The following is a 19,959-nucleotide window of genomic DNA, read 5'->3' on the forward strand; positions in this document are numbered from 1 at the left end:
GATTGTATCCTAGGTCCTGCTTGGCATCAAGCATACCATGTTTATAGGCCTAGGTCATATGAGCGTCCACCTCTGTAACAGGAAGGGGTCAGCCATACTCCAATCATATTAAATGGTTTCCCCAAAAGAAAGATAAATTTCAGAACCAGTAAGAGGAAGAAATGCTGAGTAGCCAACCAGAGGCAGCCGTGTACCATCATGCTAGGTGCTGTGTTTCTAATGCATTCCCATGGGGAATTGGCTTGCTTAGCCAGTGGAACAGGAAAAATGGAAACATTTGGAATCTCTTCTCGTGCAATCCAAAGACCCACTCCATCCATGCCCCTTTAGTCTAGGGCCTAAAGAAGTCGAGAGAAGTTGGCACAGATCAGCAGGGCCTGGTAGTGTGGAAGGAGGTCTGCAGCATATTCCACGTAGAGATATTTTAGCTTGCTGGGGCCTGAGACATTCTTTTCATGAGGGCCTGAATCCAATTCTAGTGCTTTTGCCTGTGGCCATGAAGATGGTCAGGAAATGACTGACAAATCCAAAAATATGATTAGCCCTCTACACATTTCCAGAAGTGGCAGTGAAGGTGGACAATTCTGCTGCTTCTACAATATCAGGACCAATTATGTAAAGAAGGAAAAGAATAAAAGACAGAGACATGAGATTTTATTTCTTCCAAACCGTAGGGCGCTGATATCTCTAGGGCAGATTCTGTAAAATGGGGACACGTTCTAGAAAGGCAGATTGTTCAGAGCTTCCCCTCAAGGGCAAGGCACCCACAGCCTTAGGATGGATAATGCTTCCAGTTGATAACTGGCCAATAATTTTTTTTAAGCCTCTAACTCTTCATGCAATTTTGAAAAGCTTTTCTTTTTAAGAGTTTATTGTTGTTGTTGTTGAGAATATACACAGCGAAAACATACACCAAGTCTAAGTTTCTACATGTAGAATTCAGTAACATTGATTACATTCTTTGAGTTGTGTAACCATTCTCACCCTTATTTCTGAGTTGTTCCTCCCCCATTAACATAAATTCACTGCCCCCTCAGGTTCTTATCTAATCTTTCGAGTTGCTATTGTCAATTTGATCCCATATAGATAGATCTTAGAAGAGCATAATGCTCAAGGCAAACATTCTTTACTAGTTAAGTTAAATTATTGTTTGGTTTTAAAATTAAAGATTATCTTAGGGCATAGCTTTGGGAGTTCATTCAGCCTCCATGGTTCCTGAAGCTCTGGATTCCATGACATTTTAAAATTCTGCTCTGTATTTTCCCTCTTTTGATCAGGATTCTTCTATAGAATTTTTGATCAAAATGTTCAGTAATGGTAGCTGGGCACCATCCAGTTCTTCTGGTCTCATGGCAGAGGGGGCAGTTGTTCAGTTGTTCATGGAGGCAATTAGCCACATATTCCATTTCCTCCTCCTATTCCTGATTCTCCTTCTTCCTCTGTTACTCTAGGCAAATAGAGACCAATTGTACTTTGGATGGCCACCTGCAAGTGAAAACCTTTTTTTCTTTTTAAGTAAGTATTTTCCTTTTCAAACATACTCAGATGTAGAAGGAATATTATAATGAGCATCCACACACCCATCAATCAGCTTTAAAATTACCAACAGATAGACTATCATGTTTTATCTATATTCCCATCCATTGCCCCTACCTCATGGGGTTATTTTAAAGATACATAACATTGTAATAGTTTAAGCAATTATTTTTAAAGATCTTTTACAGTCACTAGATATATAAAAAACGTTTTACTGGTGTCATGGACTGACCTCCACAGACTCACAAAGCCGAGCTGGAAAAACCTGGCCAAAAAGAAGAAAAAATTTTTTGTTTGTTTTTATCCTTCCCTCCCCTCTGTCTGCCTTTGCCCAAAATGAGTCACCTCAATCAAGAGTAATTATTTGGACATCTCCTGTGCCAACAGTATAATCTTCATCATGGACCAATGACAAAGAATTGTGAATCTCTACAGACAAATCCACACAGACATGTGTTTCTTCCTACCCATTTTGAAACCAAGTGAACCCAATATTTGGTTTGCCATGCACACCTCCCATTTTTCACTTTCCCCAGCATTTGAACAACATCTTCTTGGGTCTCTGGATTTCCTCACAGGCATTCCCCAAAGCAACAATTAGTTGTGAAATACCAGAGTGATTACAGCAGAGACATCTCTCTTTCTCTGGAAACAAGAGTGCAGAGTTCTGACAAATGGTGCTAACGGCAATGGGAACATGACTCACGTTCAGGTCTACAATCTCGGTGGGTATTTACATTGGATTATGATTGGACCCACACAGACTTAAAAGATAACAAAGGATTATCTCTGTGTGCAAATAAAAACAACTGAAGTAAAACTCTGAGTAACTATAAAGTAGACATGAAATAACTAAAAGAACATGCCTCATCTGTAATTGGTTTATTGAAGAGTCTTAATTAGTTTGGGGTAGAAACTGGTTTTTAACTTTTGTTGAGTTCTCCTCTCCTTTTTGATTGTGGCTCCGTTCATGAAATTTTGCCCCAGTTATTATTTTTTTATTGTGGTAAATATATGTAGGAGCCCTGGTGGCACAATGGTTAAGCACTCAGCGAACTGAAAGGTTGGCAGTTTGAACCCACCAGCAGCTCCATAGGAGAAAAGACCTGGCTATCTGTTCCCAAAAAGATTACAGCCTTGGAAAACCTCTGGGGCAGTGCTACTCTGTCCTATAGAATCACTGTGAGTCAGAATTGACTTAATGGCACACAACAACAAATATATAGCTTAAAAAAAATTAGCCATTTCTTCAGTCTTCACATAATTTAAAAAAAAAATTTTTTTTTTTTTCAGTGAATTACCTTCATCATGTTGTTCACCCCTCACCACTAACCATTCCTAAATGTTTCCATCACCTTTAATGTCCCCTAAGCATTGTATCCTGGTGGCTTAGTGGTAAAGTGCTATGGCTGCTAACCAAAGGGTCGGCAGTTGGAATCCGCCAGGCCTTCCTTAGAAACTCTATGGGGCAGTTCTACTCTGTCCTATAGGGGCGCTATGAGTCGCAATCGACTTGACGGCACGGGTTTTTTTTTTTTTTTTTAAAACACTTTGTGTCTTCCTTTCCCCCTCCCTCCCACCCACCGATGGTAGCCGCGAATAAACTTATCTTTATACACTTCTCCAATTCTTTCTTTAGAATTAAAGACCAAGTCCTGTTCATGTTTAAAACTTTAACCTTGAACTTGACTTAAGCTTGGCTCCTCCCCACTCCCCTACCTCAGAGGAGGCTAGAGCTGTGGCCCTGGATGTCTGGAAGGGAGACAGGGGTGTGGTTCTGAGACACTTCCATCCCTGCCTCTACTAACTCAAGCTCCTGGAGGATAGGGAAGGTGGGAGGTGTAAAGGCCAGCTAAGGTGGCTGAAGATGTGTTGGCAGTGAGGACGGGACCCTGGCATTGTGGGTCCCATCCCTCTTCTCACCTTTGTGCTCCTTCACGTGGAGGCGGGCCTTCCTGCACACAGCTGGGTGGCATTGTCCTTATCTTCTTCCCAGGGGCAATAAACCACAGTCCCTTTAAGCTCTGCAGAAGAGGCTACTCAGATCAGGTCTCCAACTATCCAGAAGCACGTGTTACGCTCTGTATGTAAGTAGGTCCTCACACATGCCCAGCACCCCCCTATCTTTCTCCATGGAAGGGGAGGGTGGGCACTGGAAAGGAAGACAAACCACATCCTAAACTCCTGGACCATTTTCCTAAGAACACGTGTGCCAGGCCTTGCTTGCGTGGCAGCAACAATGTAGACCTGTGAGCTCTACTGCTCAGCCCACATCCAGCCAGGGGACAAGCTGCCCTTTGGACATTGTGAGAGGCTCCCAGCATCCTCATGAGTAATGCTCTGGGAGCATCCCACATGGCCTTAGGGATGGTAACCCCTCGATCCCCTTGGGTACGAAATAACTTGTCATGAGGAACACTGAGCTCTCTACAAGGCTGTCTACACCTCCCTCTCCTCAGTCCCTGTCTTAGTTATCTAGTGCAGCATAACAGAAATACCACAAGCGGATGGCCTTAACAAAGAGAAGTTTATTTCCTCACAGTAAAGTAGGCTGAAGTCCAAATTCAAGGCATCAGCTTCGGGGGAGGCCTTTCTCTCTCTGTCAGCTCTGGAGGAAGGTCCTTGTCTTCAATCTTCCCCTGGACTACGAGCTTCTCTGTGCAGGAACCACGGGTCTAAAGGACACACTCTGCTCCTGGCTCTTATTTCTTGGTGGTATGAGTTCCCCTTTCTCTGCTTGCTTCCCTTTTTATCTCTTGATAAACGGAGGACACCCACGCATGGCCTAACCAAGTTGATACACACGTTTTCGGGGGGAACATAATCCATGACAGTCCCCTTCGAACAAAGCCGGGGGCTGGGTAGGGTGGTGGTGGTGGTGGGGAGGGAGAGTTCTGAACAGGAGCTTCTCTGTCCTGTGGGGAGGTGGCTGCTCCCTAACCTGATGATGATGTTTGCTCTAGAATGTGGGGTTCCTGGTTATCCTCAGCTTTGAGTCTTAAACACAATTTGGTTCAATAGGAACATTCTCTTTCCTGGGCTTGCTAAACTCACCTATAAATAAATACTTAGTGCAGAAGGGGAGTGGGGGGCAAGAGGAGAAGCTTGTCAGAGACAGTATCTTGTTGGCCCATGTACATAGGTGGCTGCTTTTCCTTAAAAGGGGTGAAAGTCAGAACAGTTGGTATCATCTAGGATGAAGAATCCAGTTTTAACTTGTGAAATAAAGATCCTCAGGGCAATTCTCTAAAGGAAAAAGAAGGGTGATGGGGCTTTGATATGCAGGGATACAGGCTGTGATCACATTCACTGGACTGCCATCCCATAGGGACTGGATGGGGCTGGCTTGGGTAGCTAGTGCATCTCCAGTGCCCACCACAGTGTAGGTCACATGGAGGCATTCAACATGTATTTCTTGAATAAATGAATGGATGGAAGTAATTGGGGGTTACTAGTAGCTGTATCCTTAATAATTGGTTGCTTCCTGTCCTGCTTACATTTTCTGAGCTCTTGTGTACCAGGGACTGTTTCAGATCCCTCACAGACCATGAAGATGGTTAATTCCTGTCCTCAAGAAGTTTATGACTAAGGGTGGGAGATGGACTTGGCACAGCCTACCGACAAATAAAACTTCCAAATTCCATTTGGAGAAAGCAAGGAGCAGGAGGTAGGGAAGCCCCTGGCACAACTCCTACTTGGACACAGCCCTAACCCAAATGTTGCAAGTGAGGTTGAATTTATTTTCTCACGTTAACCTAGAATGACACGGGGTGTCACCCAGTTAGGAATGGAAGTGACTCAGAAGCTCCCAAATCCACAAAGATGGTGAGTGGAGAGACCATTCAGGGGGTTGGAAGTGGCTGCTAATGCGGCTGTAACACATATACCACAAATGGGTGGCTTTAAAGAACAGCAATCTATTTTCCCACAGTTCTGGAGGCTAAAAGTCCACATCAGGGTCTTAGCTGTGTTGATTCATTCCCAGGCTTTCCTTGGCGTATAGATGATCCTCACATGGCATCTGTCTTTCCCCATCTGTGTGTGTTTCTGTGTCTAATCTGCACATTTTGGAACTCAGATGTGATTAGATTTAGAACCCGCCCTACTCAAGTATGATCTAATTAACATAACAAAGAGAAATCCTATTTCCGAACAGGATTACATCCACAGACATAAACCAAAAAACCAAACCTACTGCCGTCGAGTTGATTCCGACTCATAGTGACCCTATAGGACAGAGTAGAACTGTCCCATAGAGTTTTCAAGGAGCACCTGGTGGATTCGAACTGCCAACCTTTTGGTTAGCAGCCGTAGCACTTAACCATTATGCCACCAGGGTTTCCAAAACATTGGGGTTAGAATTCCAATATATTTTTTTGGAGACACAATTCAATCCATAGCAATGCATTTGGGGTAATAAAGCTCATGAGCAGAGGCCTATGGGAGGAGGCATGTAGGGCGTGTGCCCTGGGCGCTGCTTGAGGTGGGGCACCAATGGGCAGTTTCTATTGGCCGTCGCAGTTTCCATTGCCAGCTGTGAGAGATCATTCAGCAGTTTAATACTAATTGCCCTAGGAACAATTTTCCCTGTAGAGGCCTCAGCTCATGAATTGTGGTGGCTTCTCTTACAACCCTACCCCCTTCCCTGGAGACTAGCCATGGCTGAGTTTAGCTCTCAGTTTATGTTTGATTTTTGCTTCTCATTATATCTTATTAATTCCCTCAAAATTGCTTTTGGCTTGGGTTTTAATATGGAGCCAGGTAACTAAATTCTCCATGTATTAGCTGGTTAGTGGATGTACTGGCCCTCCTTACGGAAAACTGTAGCCGAGTAAATGGCCTCTAAGAAGGAAACGAGTGGTGAGGATTTCTGCCTTGAGGCAGACACATCAGGATGATCGGTATTTTGGGTTGCTGGTCGCAGTGACCCCTCAGTGCCTGGGAGGGTGATCCTTCCTTCACTCCTCTGAGGCCCCTTCCATGCAGCAGGGCCCCGATCTTCAGCCCTGAGGGATCCTGGGGCAACTCTTCCCTGAGAACAGTAACTTGACTCCCTGGTCTCGAGACCGGGATTCATGGAAAGGCAAGAAAAAGACAGACTTGCTCCAGGGAAGGCCTGAGTTGCCCATGTCAAAAACCAAAACCAAACCCAGTGTCATTGAGTCAATTCTGACTCATAGTGACCCTACAGGGCAGAGTAGAACTGCCCCATAGAGTTTCTAAGGAGCACCTGGCAGATTTGAACTGCCGACCCTTTGGTTAGCAGCCATAGCACCTAACCACTACGCCATCAGGGTTTCTGTTGTCCATGTACCTCTCTGCAAAATAGGCATGGCCCGGGACAGCACAATTGCAGACTCCCGGTCCCATCTCACCATGGATGAGCCACTAAGGTGGAAGTTCAAGTTCAGTAATGAGGGTCCTGAGCAGAGGAAACTGTAGGCACAGTGAAGTTGTTATTACTCAACACAGGCTCGGTAAGAGGAAATCCTTCTCCCTGCAGTGACCACAGATATTATCCTTGGTGTAAGCGTATCTGTCCACCACCCATCTGTCAGTAGAAAGCTGCTGAAAGCTATGCCACCAGTATTTCAAATACCAGCAAGGTCACCAATGGTGGACAAGTTTCAGCAGTGTTCAGACTAAGACTAGGAAGAAAGGTCTCGAGGTCTTCTGAAAATTAGTCAGTCAAAATCCTATGGATCAGAACAGAATATTGCCTAATATAGTGCTGGAAGATGAGCCCCCTAGGTTGGAAGGCATTCAAAGTACCCAGTGGCTACAACCATAGACTCGAGCGTACCAATGACTATGAAGATGGCACAGGACTGGCCAACGTTTTGTTCTGTTGTACATGGGGTTGCCATGAATTGGAGCTGACTCAGTGATACAAGAGCAAAGCATGTCTGTGTGGCTGGGAAGGCCAATACCCTGGGCTAATATTGCTTGTTTGGGACACCCAAATCAATCTCATCCCACTTTGAGAGAATATTTCTATATAATGTGTGTGTGTCCATGTGGCTGGCAGCATAGGAATTCAGCGGCCAGCAACACCATAGAATAAGCCCTGAAAGAAAAAAAAACCTTGGCTGCTGTCCTTGGAAGGCTGCTTTGACGGACCTCTTTTTGAAATGTTTCCCAGTTGTTATTTCCTTTCTGAATAATCCGAGCCTAATTCAATTTGTGGCACCTTTCTCTTTTCCAGATTTTTTTCAGGAGGCATATTCCCTGCAGGTGGCTTCCTACAGTTGTATATATGTTTGGCTGGTTGTGGCCGAGATGTTTACTGCGTTGTAAATAAATGATTTTGTTAGTAGGTGGAAGAAGTACGTTACATGGTCCTTCAATGACATGGCATAGTGGCAATTTAGCGAGAGGCTGTGTCTAACATCCAGAGTGTAGGGAGTAAAAAGATCAACAGCAGCCTCAGAGAGGACTCAGGGCAGGTTCAGCATGTGGTTGTGATATGGTGAGGGAGACAGGCAAAAGCAGAGCCAAGGACGCCCATGGATTACAGTTAAAAAAACAAAACTTGACTTTGGAATTGGTTCCTTTCTCATACATCATAGAAGCTATTTATAAACAGAATGTGGCTCCAGAGATATGGTTTTCCTTCTGGTTTAATCATTTCTCCACCCAGCTCCCATTCTCTGTAGTTGCTAGTGATGATAGAGGCAGACGAGGATGAAAACCTAGGAAAATAGACTAGAACAGAAGTGAGGATCCAAAACACAACATGTCCCCTTGCCAGAAACAGACGAGGATCACGAGCTCCTGAATCTCCAGGGGTTTCTGGTGAAGAAGTCAACACAACTGGGACAGGCTTTGAATGTGCTGTGTGGGTATCACCCTGCCCCCCTGCCCCCATCTCTGGAAACTCCCTGAAATACCAGCAACATGTGGCAAGGCCACGGCCTTTGGGGGGGGGGGATGAGTGGGTGACAAAATGGGCAAAGTTGTGTTTGCCACCCTCTCATTTTCCCTATCAGGGTCTCCTTTCTCCTTCTTTCATCTTCAGTTGGCTGTCAACTTGATTCCTGGTAAGGTGTAAATGAGGTCAGTTTTATCTTATGTCTTTAAAAAAAGTTGCCATCAAGTCGATCCCCACTCATGGTGACTCCATGCATTTCAGAGTAGAACTCTGCTGTAGGGTTTTCAGTGGCTGTGATCTTTCAGCAGTAGATTGCCAGGCCTTTCTTCTGAGGCACCTCTGGGTGGACCTGAACCTCCAACCTTTTGGTTAGTAGGCAAGCACATTAACCATTTGCACTACACAGGGACTCCAATGATGTCTTAAGGATTGTTATTTTCCAGGGAAGCACTATCAAAAGAATAAAAGTGGCAGGCACAAGGATTGAATAATTGATATATAATAGCCATATTTGAAAGGCACAGCTGCCTCCCGTTAGAGTTCTAAATTAATCTGATCCTCCCCCCATCTGAAGTCCCACGGAGACACTCCTGGGTGACAGGCAGTCAAAGTGTGGTTCTCAGGGCAGCAGCACTGACACCACCTAGGAGCATGTTAGAAGGCACACCTCAGCCCCTTCCCAGAGGCAGAGTGAGAGTCTGCATTTTCATAAGACCACCAGATGACCCATATGCACAGTGACATTTGAGAAGCACTGGTCTAAGCAAGTGGTTTTCAAACCCTGGGCTGAAATCGATTTAGTAGTTGAGACCTGGATTAAAAAAAAAAAAAATCATGTAGTGAAATTTGAGTGCCATCTTATGTAAGGCAAATTGATGAAGCTTCTGTTTCAATTACATATGAGACTTCCTGAGTGCCAGGTCATTGGGCAAGTTATTCAACCTCTCACTATGTGTGTGTGTATTGGGGATAAATATAGTGTCTACTTTATATGGCTGTTGCAAAGATTTAATCAGTTAATTCAAATTCATTATAAAATATATGTGTAATATCTAAGATTATATATACACGCACATATATAAACATAAAAATGTTTGTCTTACTATGTACTGCGCACTGTGGCAAATGCTAGAACACAACGGAGAGAAACAGAATGTTCCCACCTTTGATGTCTAGCAAGGGAAGACAACATTCGAGTTACAAATCCTCATAGAGGCCGACAGTCAGTAAACAAGGAAATTGCCTCAACAGCCTCCTAATGGGGCTCCCTGCTTCCACCCTTGTCCCTTCAAGTATCCTCCATTGCTCTTAGAATTACCCAGAAGGAAATGCAAAGTCCTTACAAAGGTCTTCTAAGGCCTTACCTGGCCTCTGGCAATTGGCTGCTAATCTAAAGGCTGGTGATTTGAACACACGCAGCAGCACCACGGAAGAAAGGCCTGGTGATCTGCTTTTGTAAAGATCATAGTGTTTTTATTTTATTGTACTTTAGATGAAAATTTACAGTGCAAATTAGTTTCTCATTCACAAATTTATACACAAATTGTTTTGTGACATTGGTTGCAGTCACTGCATTGATGATCACAGCCTTGAAAACCCTATGGAGCAGTTCTACTCTGTAACACATGAGGCTGCCATGAGTCAGAACTGACTCAATGACAATGGTTTTTTTTTTTTTTTTTTGGGCCTCTGGCCGCCTCTCCCACTTATTTCCCGCCAGTCTCCCCCTAGCTTGTTCTGTTTAAGCACACAGACCCCATTACTACTCTCTGAGCCCAGCATGCAGCCCCCCATGGGGTCTGGCTGCACCCGTGGGGACCTGTCTTTCCAGCATGTCCATACGGCTCACCTCGCTCTTCAATAAGGCCTCTGGTCATAGACCTTTTCTTGGCAGGGCCTTTCCCAAAGGGCCCCTAAGGCAGAATCTCTCACTAACCGCGCCCCCCACCACACTTTGTAACACTGGTGTATAGTTCTCTGTGTGTCTGTCTTCCCACACCACAAGAGATATTCCCTGAGGACACAGACTTTGTGCTGCCCACTACTCCACCCTTGGCCCTCAATGACTTTTTTTTTTAAATAATATTTTATTGTTTTTGGTGCAAGTTTACAGAGCAAATTAGGTTCCCATTTGACAATTTCTACACAAATTATTCAGTGACACTAGCTACCTTTTTCACAATGTGCCAACATTCTCTTTAATAGCTTCTGGTTGTTCCATTTCCATTACTCTAGGTTCCCTGCCCCCATATCTTCTCGTCTTTGCTTTTCAGTAACTGAGCTTTTGGTCTCATACGCTGTAGATGGTGTTTTAATGCAGCACTGTATTCACAGGCAGTATCTTTTATTTTCTGTGCCAATCTGTTATTTTGCTAAAAGGTGACCTCAAGGGATACTTTCAATTCAGGGTTTAAAGAGTATCTCAGGGCAATAGTCTCAGGCTGTCCTCTAGTCTCAACTGGTCCGAAAAGCGTGGACTTTTTAAGAATTGAGTTCTGTTTTTAGTTTTTCTCCCTTCCTATCAGGGTCCAACTATTGGTGGCCCTGATCAGAACGGTGGCCCTCAATAACTTTTTGTTGCATCAAGTGAACAAGAAAGAATTTCAGATTGGGAAAAATGCTAGAACATGCCCCTCTCCTCAGCTCCCCAGAACCTTCTAACTCAGCAGCAGCCCCATGGCGCACCCTCGCAGGGCAGCCTTTTCTTTGTAGACCTGCCAGTGGCAGAGTGTAGCTCTCCCTTCCCTCTGGGCCACGCTGTCACTGCACACCTGGACGGGGGCGAGGTTGCGAGTCTGCACGTGGAGCCGGGGACATTTCAAAGGTTGGGATCTCCAAAGCATAACCAGCTTTTTCAAAACATCTGTGTCCTAGATGAGAAGAAACAAGCCTCGAGTTCTGCTGAGAACCAAGTCAGGAGAACGGGAAGTAACCACCAGCGGCCCAAATGGTCTGGAGTCCATGGGAACATTTTTGTCCAGGTTTAGTTCATTCAGCTGCTTTTTAAATGAAGAGGGCTGGAGAAGTTATACATTAAAAAATTACGTATGAACGGCCTCCCAGGTTTCCACCAGCTGTGTCTCCACCCAGGACCCTCGTGAAGGTCTTGTGTGGCTATGTGAAGAACAGTGGGTGCTTTGTGGGTGTGACGTGGGTGACAGTGCAGGGCGGGAGGGGCGAATCCTGCTGGCGGGAGCTGTTATTGGCTCCACACTTTACTTTCACAGCACTGATCACGGTTTGTAATTTCATATTTAAGTGATTAAGTTGTTGTGTCTGGAAGGATGCTTGTTTGTTTTTATCCCCAGGTGAACGGGGATGCTGATGATGACCTTTTTGTTCCCCATACTGTCTGCAGTACGCAGCACAGCACCCAGTTCCTGATAGGCACTTGATAAATATTTGCTACATAAATCAAAGTGAGACATATAAACATAAATACGGGTTATCTTCAGGATGCTGAAGACTTCCTGCCAAAGGGTGCTAGAATTCCTTAGCAGTAATCTGTTCCCTTTTTATTATATACCTCCATCTCCCTGATGGCTCAGGGGATGAAAATTCCTTTTCCTTATCTTCAAAGATGAATTTAGCTGCCTACTCATGGGGCTTATTCCCTCCAGACATTAAACTTTTTTTCATTTTTTTTTTCTCCAGAGGAAATCTTACGCGGAATTCTAATCCAAAACAGAAAAAAACCAATCTGGTGTTTCTCTGGTTGCAGTAGAAGTGGGGGGCAGGCCTCCCCCTTCTGAGCACATATAGTCCTCTAACGAACCCCCAAGAGTCTCAGGTTTGAAAACCGTAACTGGGGGGCCCAGAGGACACACTTACTTGGGGGAATTGGGCCTCTGAGTGGTACCCAGGCCTCCAGACCTTGATTTAGGCCTTGAACACTCAAGCCACACCCAGACCCCGGGAGAAGGGAGATCCAGAATGTGGGATACAGCTCGTAAGAGAAAAGTACCTACCTGCCCATCTCCTTGTATTCATCTTTTAAAAAGATGACTTTTTCCACAGGACTTGATTTTGTGACAAAAAACAGCAAAACCACATAAGAAAATAACTTTGTTATTAAGCATATACAATCATATCAAATGTTCTTCATAGTATCACATCCATAACTGTTTGAATACTAGCTCAACTGTTATATGGACCCGTTATAAATAATGAGCAACAGAGCTACTGACGTATATGACTGGTCATTGGAAAAAAACAAACGAACAAACAACAACAACAAAAACCAAACTCAAGACACACATGAAATTCCTCAGGGCACTTCTTTGGGAATCTAATAAAGAATGCTGGGGTCCTGGGTTGGGGAGGGGAGGGGTGGTAAGTTAATATTTATAAGGGGTCATTTTCTATGATTTTTCTAAAACAATAACGTTTATTAAAGGAGCATGTCAAGTCCAAGATTTTTGTCATTGTTTTCTTTTTCCAAATGGAAAATTATTTTTTGATTTGTTGTGAAACATGCATGTTGACTGTGCCAGGAAAAATTCCATCTATGTCCCTGAATTTCATTAGTAATAATTTTAGATGGTTCTATTCAACTAGCTGTTTGGTCCAGATTCCTGCAGATAATTTTCTTTTCAGGGAGGTTATCTGAAAGCTCTGAGTGTGCACAATGAGGTGACTGTGGCTGTGTCTATGTGATAGGCTGGGGTGGGGGGACGAAGCCTAGGGAGGGATGCCCAAAGGATGATGAAGCTGCTCCTTGTCAACCCAAGTAAATGCCTGGCTCCTAGTCACAGAGAATCTGTTTCTCTGCTTGCCTGGGAACAAGGCTCCCAAACACAACCCTTCTTACACACCCTGGAGGGGGAGCCTGGGCAGAACCAGGTAGCCTTCACCCGGCATTTGATGGGGTGATATTTCCCCCACCCCAGCCGAGGTGCATTTGCTATTTACCTACCAGGCGATGGACACACCTGTGTGATGTTGGACAGCAGAAATGACTTCACCTGGTCAAGTAAGTCTGTGGCAAGTGTTGGGAATTGACAAAGGAGAGAGAAGGCAACATCTCCTTTGTGCTTCCATGCCTCCTTGGCATAGTAAAGTGTATCATTTTCTTCATTTCCCCCTCTGGAGTTAGGGTGGGAGGGTGATTTTCCTAAGCAAAAATGTATGCCTTCCTTGAACCATTTTCAACAGTAGATGCTTACTCAAATGGCTTTCAAAAAGCAGACACAACCAATTAAGGCCTCTTCTAAGTCCTATTCATGAGAGTGCAACATACTGAAGTCAACATTTCTACTAAAGGGTTGAAAAAAAGGAGGAGTAAAAAGATCTTTTTTCCTCAGTGAAGCATAAAGTGGCTTAGTTAAACTGTAGCAAATTTTACCCAAAACATGGATTTTCCATTAGGTTCTGGGCAAAAGCCTCATTTCAGATAGTGAAGCTTTGATTCTCTATACACAACTAAAGGTAGGTTAGAAATGGTAATGCCTTACCTTTGGAAAATATAATTTGGGCATAAAGAGTACATATTGAATCGTGTGGTAGTAGTCTATGTTTTGAACATCTGGGGATTAATAATCATTTTATAAAGTGACCTGATCCAGCAGATTGAGATTATAAAATACAGGCTATTGGGTATTTTGCTGAAGGATATTATCTAGAATAATCTCAGGAATTCCAGATATAACTACTTTCAGTTCATTCTTTTAATATATTATCCTAGCCTATATGCAGTTTGGCTATATTTTATGAGCCTCTGACAATAAAAAAGATTTATATTTTTAAAACACAGTTCACTATTAGGAAAAAGAAAAGCTAATAAAATTCCTCATTTTTAAAAAAAAGCCAAAGATGGATCTAACCATTTCTCAGAGCGCCTGTGTGTAGCTTTCTTCAGCATCCATCTGTCCACACCCTTTAAATACTGTGTTTCCCGAGCAGGCAAACATTAAATATATTCCAGATGGGGATCCATGGCTGCCCAGTTCATCTCTTGGTAAACCCGTAGTTGGTGATGCCCTCTGCTCTGCAGGATGGACTCTGGAGAGACTGAAGGGGAAGAAGGGTACTAGAAAAGAAGCATTGAGGATGACTTCCTCTCACCTCTAAACTTCTGATGGACAGTCACTGGGGATTTTGCATGAGTAAGAAATAGTGAAGTGTTAGTGAAAAACTCAGCCACCAGCTGACAGACGAGAGTCCCGTATACCAGTGAGATGGGAACAGGGGAAGGACGGCCATTGCCACTTGAGATGTGCAAAGAGAGGCCTTTCTTGCTGTTCTTAAGAAAGAAGATGGCAAAATGGCATATGAATATGATAACAGTAGTTCTCTTTTCACAGACTTTCCCAGTAGGAGAGTTAAATGATGTAGGTTAAGAGGAGATTGAAAATGAAACCAAACAAAAATTTCTCAAAAAATACGGAGATGTCACAGATGGGAAACGGGAACCCCATCATGAGCAAACATGAGTTTTGAGAGTGATCATTAAAAGAAACCAAAACAACAAAAAGCAACCAGCGGCTGTAGTGTTGATTCCAACTCATGGTGACCCCAGATGTGTAGCTGAACTGTGCTCAGTGGGATTTTCAACGGCTGTGCTATTTCAGAAGTAGATCTCTAGGTCTTTCTTCCGAGGTGCCTCTGGGTAGATTTGAACCACCAACCTTTCAGTTCGTAATAGAATGCTTAACTATCTGGGAGACTCAGAATAAGGGAGAAAGTCTCCTGAACATCAGGTGGATAAAAGCTGTTTTGTGAGTCAAATGAGAAAAGTGGGAAAGAGACCTGTACGCTGCCTATTAAAACCAGGAGGTCCTCTAATAATATTATAAAGGAACCAGTCCCTTGAGTACTCTGGCCCCCTAAAACCTGCTGCCATTGAGTCAATTCCGACTCATAGTGACCCTTTAGGGCAGAGAAGAACTGCCCCCATAGAGTTTCCAAGGAGTGCCTGATGGATTCGAACTGCTGACCTTTTGGTTAGCAGCCATAGCACTTAACCGCTATGCCACCAGGGTTTCCACTCTGGCCCTTGGTGCCTGTGAATCCTGAGAAAGCCATGTCCTCCAGTGCCCTTCACCTTGGGACACAGACAGGCCCTGGGAAAACATACTTACTGGGAGGTTTTGAAAAACATCTCTTGCTGAACTGCCTTCCACATCAGCTGAGGAAGGAAAATCAAAGAGATGGCCTGAAAAAGCTGGGTTTGAACAGAATTAAGAAAAATTAGGGAAAAATGGGAATGCCAAACAAGGAATATTTTGTTTTTCTGCCCACCCACGAGAACCTTCAATAGTGTATTATTCTCAATAACACTGGCAAGCTTGGCTGGCCCCAGACAAAGATTTATAGCACCCAAGGAGAGCAAATTTACCTGTCTTTGTTAATTTGGCTTCAATGGATGGAAAGATGCCCCAAATTCCACCCCACTAACCCAAGGCAACAATGTTCAACCTTGAGTCCTGCGAGACATTAATTCAGTCTGCATCATGGCCTGATGGTACCTTCTGGGCACTTGGCCAGAGCCAGGGGATTCTGGGCTTCTCTCGAAGGGTCAGCCACCCCTATTTAATGAATAACCTGTGATTTACTGAGCAGCAACACATTTGATTAAATAGCTTTGAAATGTTCTGGCAAACCAGGAACCCATTGTGCTAATGTGAGTCAGGGCACTTCATTCACTGGCTGTGTTTTGAAAACAGGATTTATTCCTATAGCTAGAGTAACTTTCTATCCTAACTCTGAACAGGATATTTATAGAGAAACATGGCATGAATGGAAACCCTGGTGGTCTAGTGGTTAAGTGCTCCAGTTGCTAACCAAAAGGTCAGCAGTTCGAATCCACTAGGCACTCCTTGAAAACTCTAAGGGGCAGTCCTACTCTGTCCTATAGGGTTGCTACGAGTCGGAATCGACTCGAAGGGAGTGGGTATGGCATGAATGCCTAACAGTCATATTTGAATTTTAAAATGTGGCAACCTACATGACAATAAATACATGGCTATAATTTTCTCCATCTTCCCTAATCTCCACTCCCTCTTAGTTCTCCTCCTTTCCTCAACAAAAATTGGGAAACAAGGTTGATTAAGAGGACAGAATATCTAAAATCTATTAGATCGACAAGGGAAAAAAACAGCTATTCACCAAGGTGAATAAACATGGCTGCCCCTCCCCCAACCTTTAATTGCACATCCCAATTTTGATACTAGAAAAGTAATAGTCTCTTTTGGACACAGTTCTCTTTCTCTCTCTCCTTTTTTTTTTTTTAATAACTAGCCTCACATTTTTTTAGAGTTCACCTTCCCATTTTTCCTTTTTGGATATTCTACCAAGTTTTAAGACACTATAAGAATATTTAACTCAGAAATCTTGAAGTTCTTAAAAAAAACAGAAAGCATAAGAAAAGTTTCTATGTAGTCCACCCCAACTGGCTCTCACTGGGAAGCATATAAATCACTCATTTACTCCCTCCTGTCTCACGTAGGGAACTCTGAAGAAAGTATCTGGAAGAAGAGAAGTAGGGAGAAGCCAGGAAAAGGGTAAAGAAAATAAAAATGTATCTTTTCAATGTCCCCAGTGTATGTGTTTCTGTAGACGATATAACTTCAGGTGAAAACACTTTTCTTTTCTCTTCCTTTGGCACGAAGATGCTGGGTTGTGTTAAGGATGAAAGTCTCTGGGTGTTCCCAAGGCTCTTGTCTCCGTTCTTTTTGGGTAGTCGTCTCCAGAGCCGAAGTCCGTGGTTTCCGGATAGCTGGAAAATCCCTGAGGTAAAGGCAACTCCTCTGCTGAAGAGTGAGTTTGGTACCCAAACACCTTTTCCTGCAGCTCGATGATGTCGTTGCGGATGTCAGCCAGAATCAGCAGCAGGAAGTCAAAAGAACCAGGAGGTCCCTGTGCACATGGGAGGAATCAAAGCCAGAACACAACAGATTCAACCTTTTGCATCGGCCATTACCTCCACGGGTGCCATGATTTGCCAGACCCTGTGCTTGTTGGCAGCTACTCAGTAGATAACTCTGTGGCACAAAGTGAGTCAACGTAAGGACTGCTAGATTAGCCTGGCTGATTCTCAAGATAGTTCTAATTTCCCCATCTTACATATAAGCTTTGCTGACATAGTTGCCTCTCATCCCTCCTAGCTCTAAACCAAAAAAACCAAGCCTGTTGCTGTCGAGTCGATTCCAATTCATAGAAATCCTATGGGACAGAGTAGAACTGCCCAATAGGGTTTCCAAAGAGTGGCTGGTAGAGTCAAACTGCTGACCTTTTGGTTAGCAGCTGAGCTCTTAACCATTGCACCATCAGAGCTCCTAGGTCTAGGCTACATCAAATCTGGTAGGATGAAAGAATAGAGAAAAACCATCCTAGAATAGTTTCCAAAGAAACAAAAAGATAATTGTGAAGTCAGTACAGAGTGGCAAAGAGCTTGGGATTCAGCTGGGTTTGAATCTCAGCTCTGCCGCTTACTAGCTGTGTGATTTCAGGCAAGTTACTTAATCTCTTTGGGATTTGGTTTCCCCATCTGTAAAATGGGGATAATAACCGTCCCAAATTCATAGGATTTCATAGGGTTCATAGGGGAGGATTTAAATGAATTAATACATGTCAAGGGGTAAGAGCATAATAAATGCTCAAAAATGTTATCTATTATTTTTTAAAAGTTAAATTATTAAAATGGTTATAAGGATAGTTGACTATAACTGCAACCTAAATGAAGTTGAAGGATGTAAAGACACCAATACCTCAGTGATAAAGAAAGAGCCAAACAAATGCTTCCTAATTTTTCTATTTATTGAACACCTTATCATCATATAAACCCATTGCTGTCAAGTTGAATCCAACTCATAGCGACCCTATGGGATAAGGTAGAATTGCCCCATAGAGTTTCCAAGGCTGTAATCTTTACAGAAGCAGACTGCCACATCTTTCTTCCAGAGTGGCTGGTGGGTGTGAACCGCTGACCTTTTGGTTAGCAGCTGAGCAATTAACCATTGTGCCACCAGGTCTTTTTTCATTACTTAGTATTTATTAAGTTTTAATTTCTATGTAGTGCTGTGTGGGGCATGGTAAAAAAAATGTTTAAACATATATGTTCTGGGCTGTTTAGAAGCTTGCAGTAAAATCTTTACCATCTCACACCCCTAGAGCCACCATCTTGAAGCAGCAGCTTACATCCATAAAGTACTTAGAGATGTACAGTGTGTTGACATCACTCGACCCTCACCACAACCACTTGAGATGTGGTGGATCAGGTTCTATTACCGGCATTGCACAGGTGAGGATATGGATGCCTAGAGATGCCAGGGATGTGGCCGTGATCCGACAGCTAATATGTGGAAGACCTTCTACCTCTAAAGCCGTGGCTCTTACTCCTTTCTTCAGAAATAACACTGACTTCTTCAAAAGCAGAAGAGTTACTTCAAGTTTCTGGATACCATTAAGTTTCATGTTAAATGTCCTAGACAGTATGTATATGGTATACCCAGCTAATTTCTTTTCAGCAGTCCTAAACAGCCCTGTATACTTTTGCTTTTTATTTTTTTGTTGTTGAGGGGAGGTCAGATGACCTGCTAAGGTCGTAAATAGCTGTGGATATTCTTATGCATGCAGAGTTACAATTTTTTTCTAGTCCTTTCAAATTTTTATGACATTGCTAGAAACAGACTCATGACATAATGGGGTTTTGAACCTTAAGAGAAGGCATTCCAAATGAAAATTAGCTATGATAAAAGAAAAAAACAGAAACAAAAAAATTTTTTAAATAAATTGAAAGCAGCTGCTAGAGGTTTCTGAGACTCCTTTCCTAAGCACAGAGTTCTGTTCAGATGGTTGAGTGACAGCTGGAGGGGGCAGCTTTTGCTAATAAGACCTACTTACAGGTTCATTGGAATCGCATCCCTGAGAACATTCCCACCAGGAAAGTAGGGCAGACAGTGTTACTTACCGGAGACCCTCTAGGCCCAGGTGCTCCTCTCTCCCCCTAGAAACAGAAAGGCCGGGGTTAGCTTTCTGGACCATGCGGAGGCCGCCATCACAGTCTCTATCAGATACATACCAGCACCATCTCTGTGACAAAACAACACATATTTTCTATTGGAAACAAATGTAAGATTGACACAAGACTCATGGCACCACTTAAGTCAACAGAACTGCTTGGGTCAAGTGTCTATCATTCCAACTTCCCAGGCCATGTATTTTCAAACCAGATCTGACAAGAGGAATGTATGCATTTCCAGGCAGTGTGTGAAATACCTTGGAATCTTTCTAAAGTAACTTACACTGACTTCTTTATGAGGCAAGTATCAGGAAGCTGTCAGAGTAAAACCACCCATCTGCACAGAATGGAACCTCTCTGTTTTTGATTTAAACATACCAAAGAAATAGAGGCCAAAAAAGGAAAAAACAAAACAAAAAAACCCTAAGAAAGAAAAAACCTTGAGTGGTACAAATTGTTAAGAGCTCAGCTGTTAACGGAAAAGTTATTGGTTCGAGTCCACCCAGAGTGCCTCAAAAGAAAGGCCTGGCTATCTACTTAGGAAAAATCAGCCCTTGAAAACCATATGTACTACAGTTTCACTCTGACACAC

The 19,959-nt window shown here is 43.4% G+C and overlaps 1 protein-coding gene across 1 annotated transcript in view; it reads right to left on the reverse strand.

The window, feature by feature from the left end:
• Nucleotides 1-11,366: 11,366 nt before the first annotated feature.
• The window catches only part of CCBE1 (collagen and calcium binding EGF domains 1), a 264,261-nt gene continuing 255,668 nt past the window's right edge, over nt 11,367-19,959 (reverse strand). The window contains exons 10-11 of the mRNA XM_049901887.1: nt 19,317-19,352; nt 11,367-17,263 (exon numbers count right to left, since the gene is read on the reverse strand). Coding sequence (XP_049757844.1) covers nt 17,030-17,263; nt 19,317-19,352 — 270 coding nt within the window. The 3' untranslated portion in view covers nt 11,367-17,029. The remainder of the gene's footprint in view (nt 17,264-19,316; nt 19,353-19,959) is intronic.

Source organism: Elephas maximus, chromosome 11, assembly GCF_024166365.1.
Source record: "Elephas maximus indicus isolate mEleMax1 chromosome 11, mEleMax1 primary haplotype, whole genome shotgun sequence".
NCBI lineage: Eukaryota > Metazoa > Chordata > Mammalia > Proboscidea > Elephantidae > Elephas > Elephas maximus.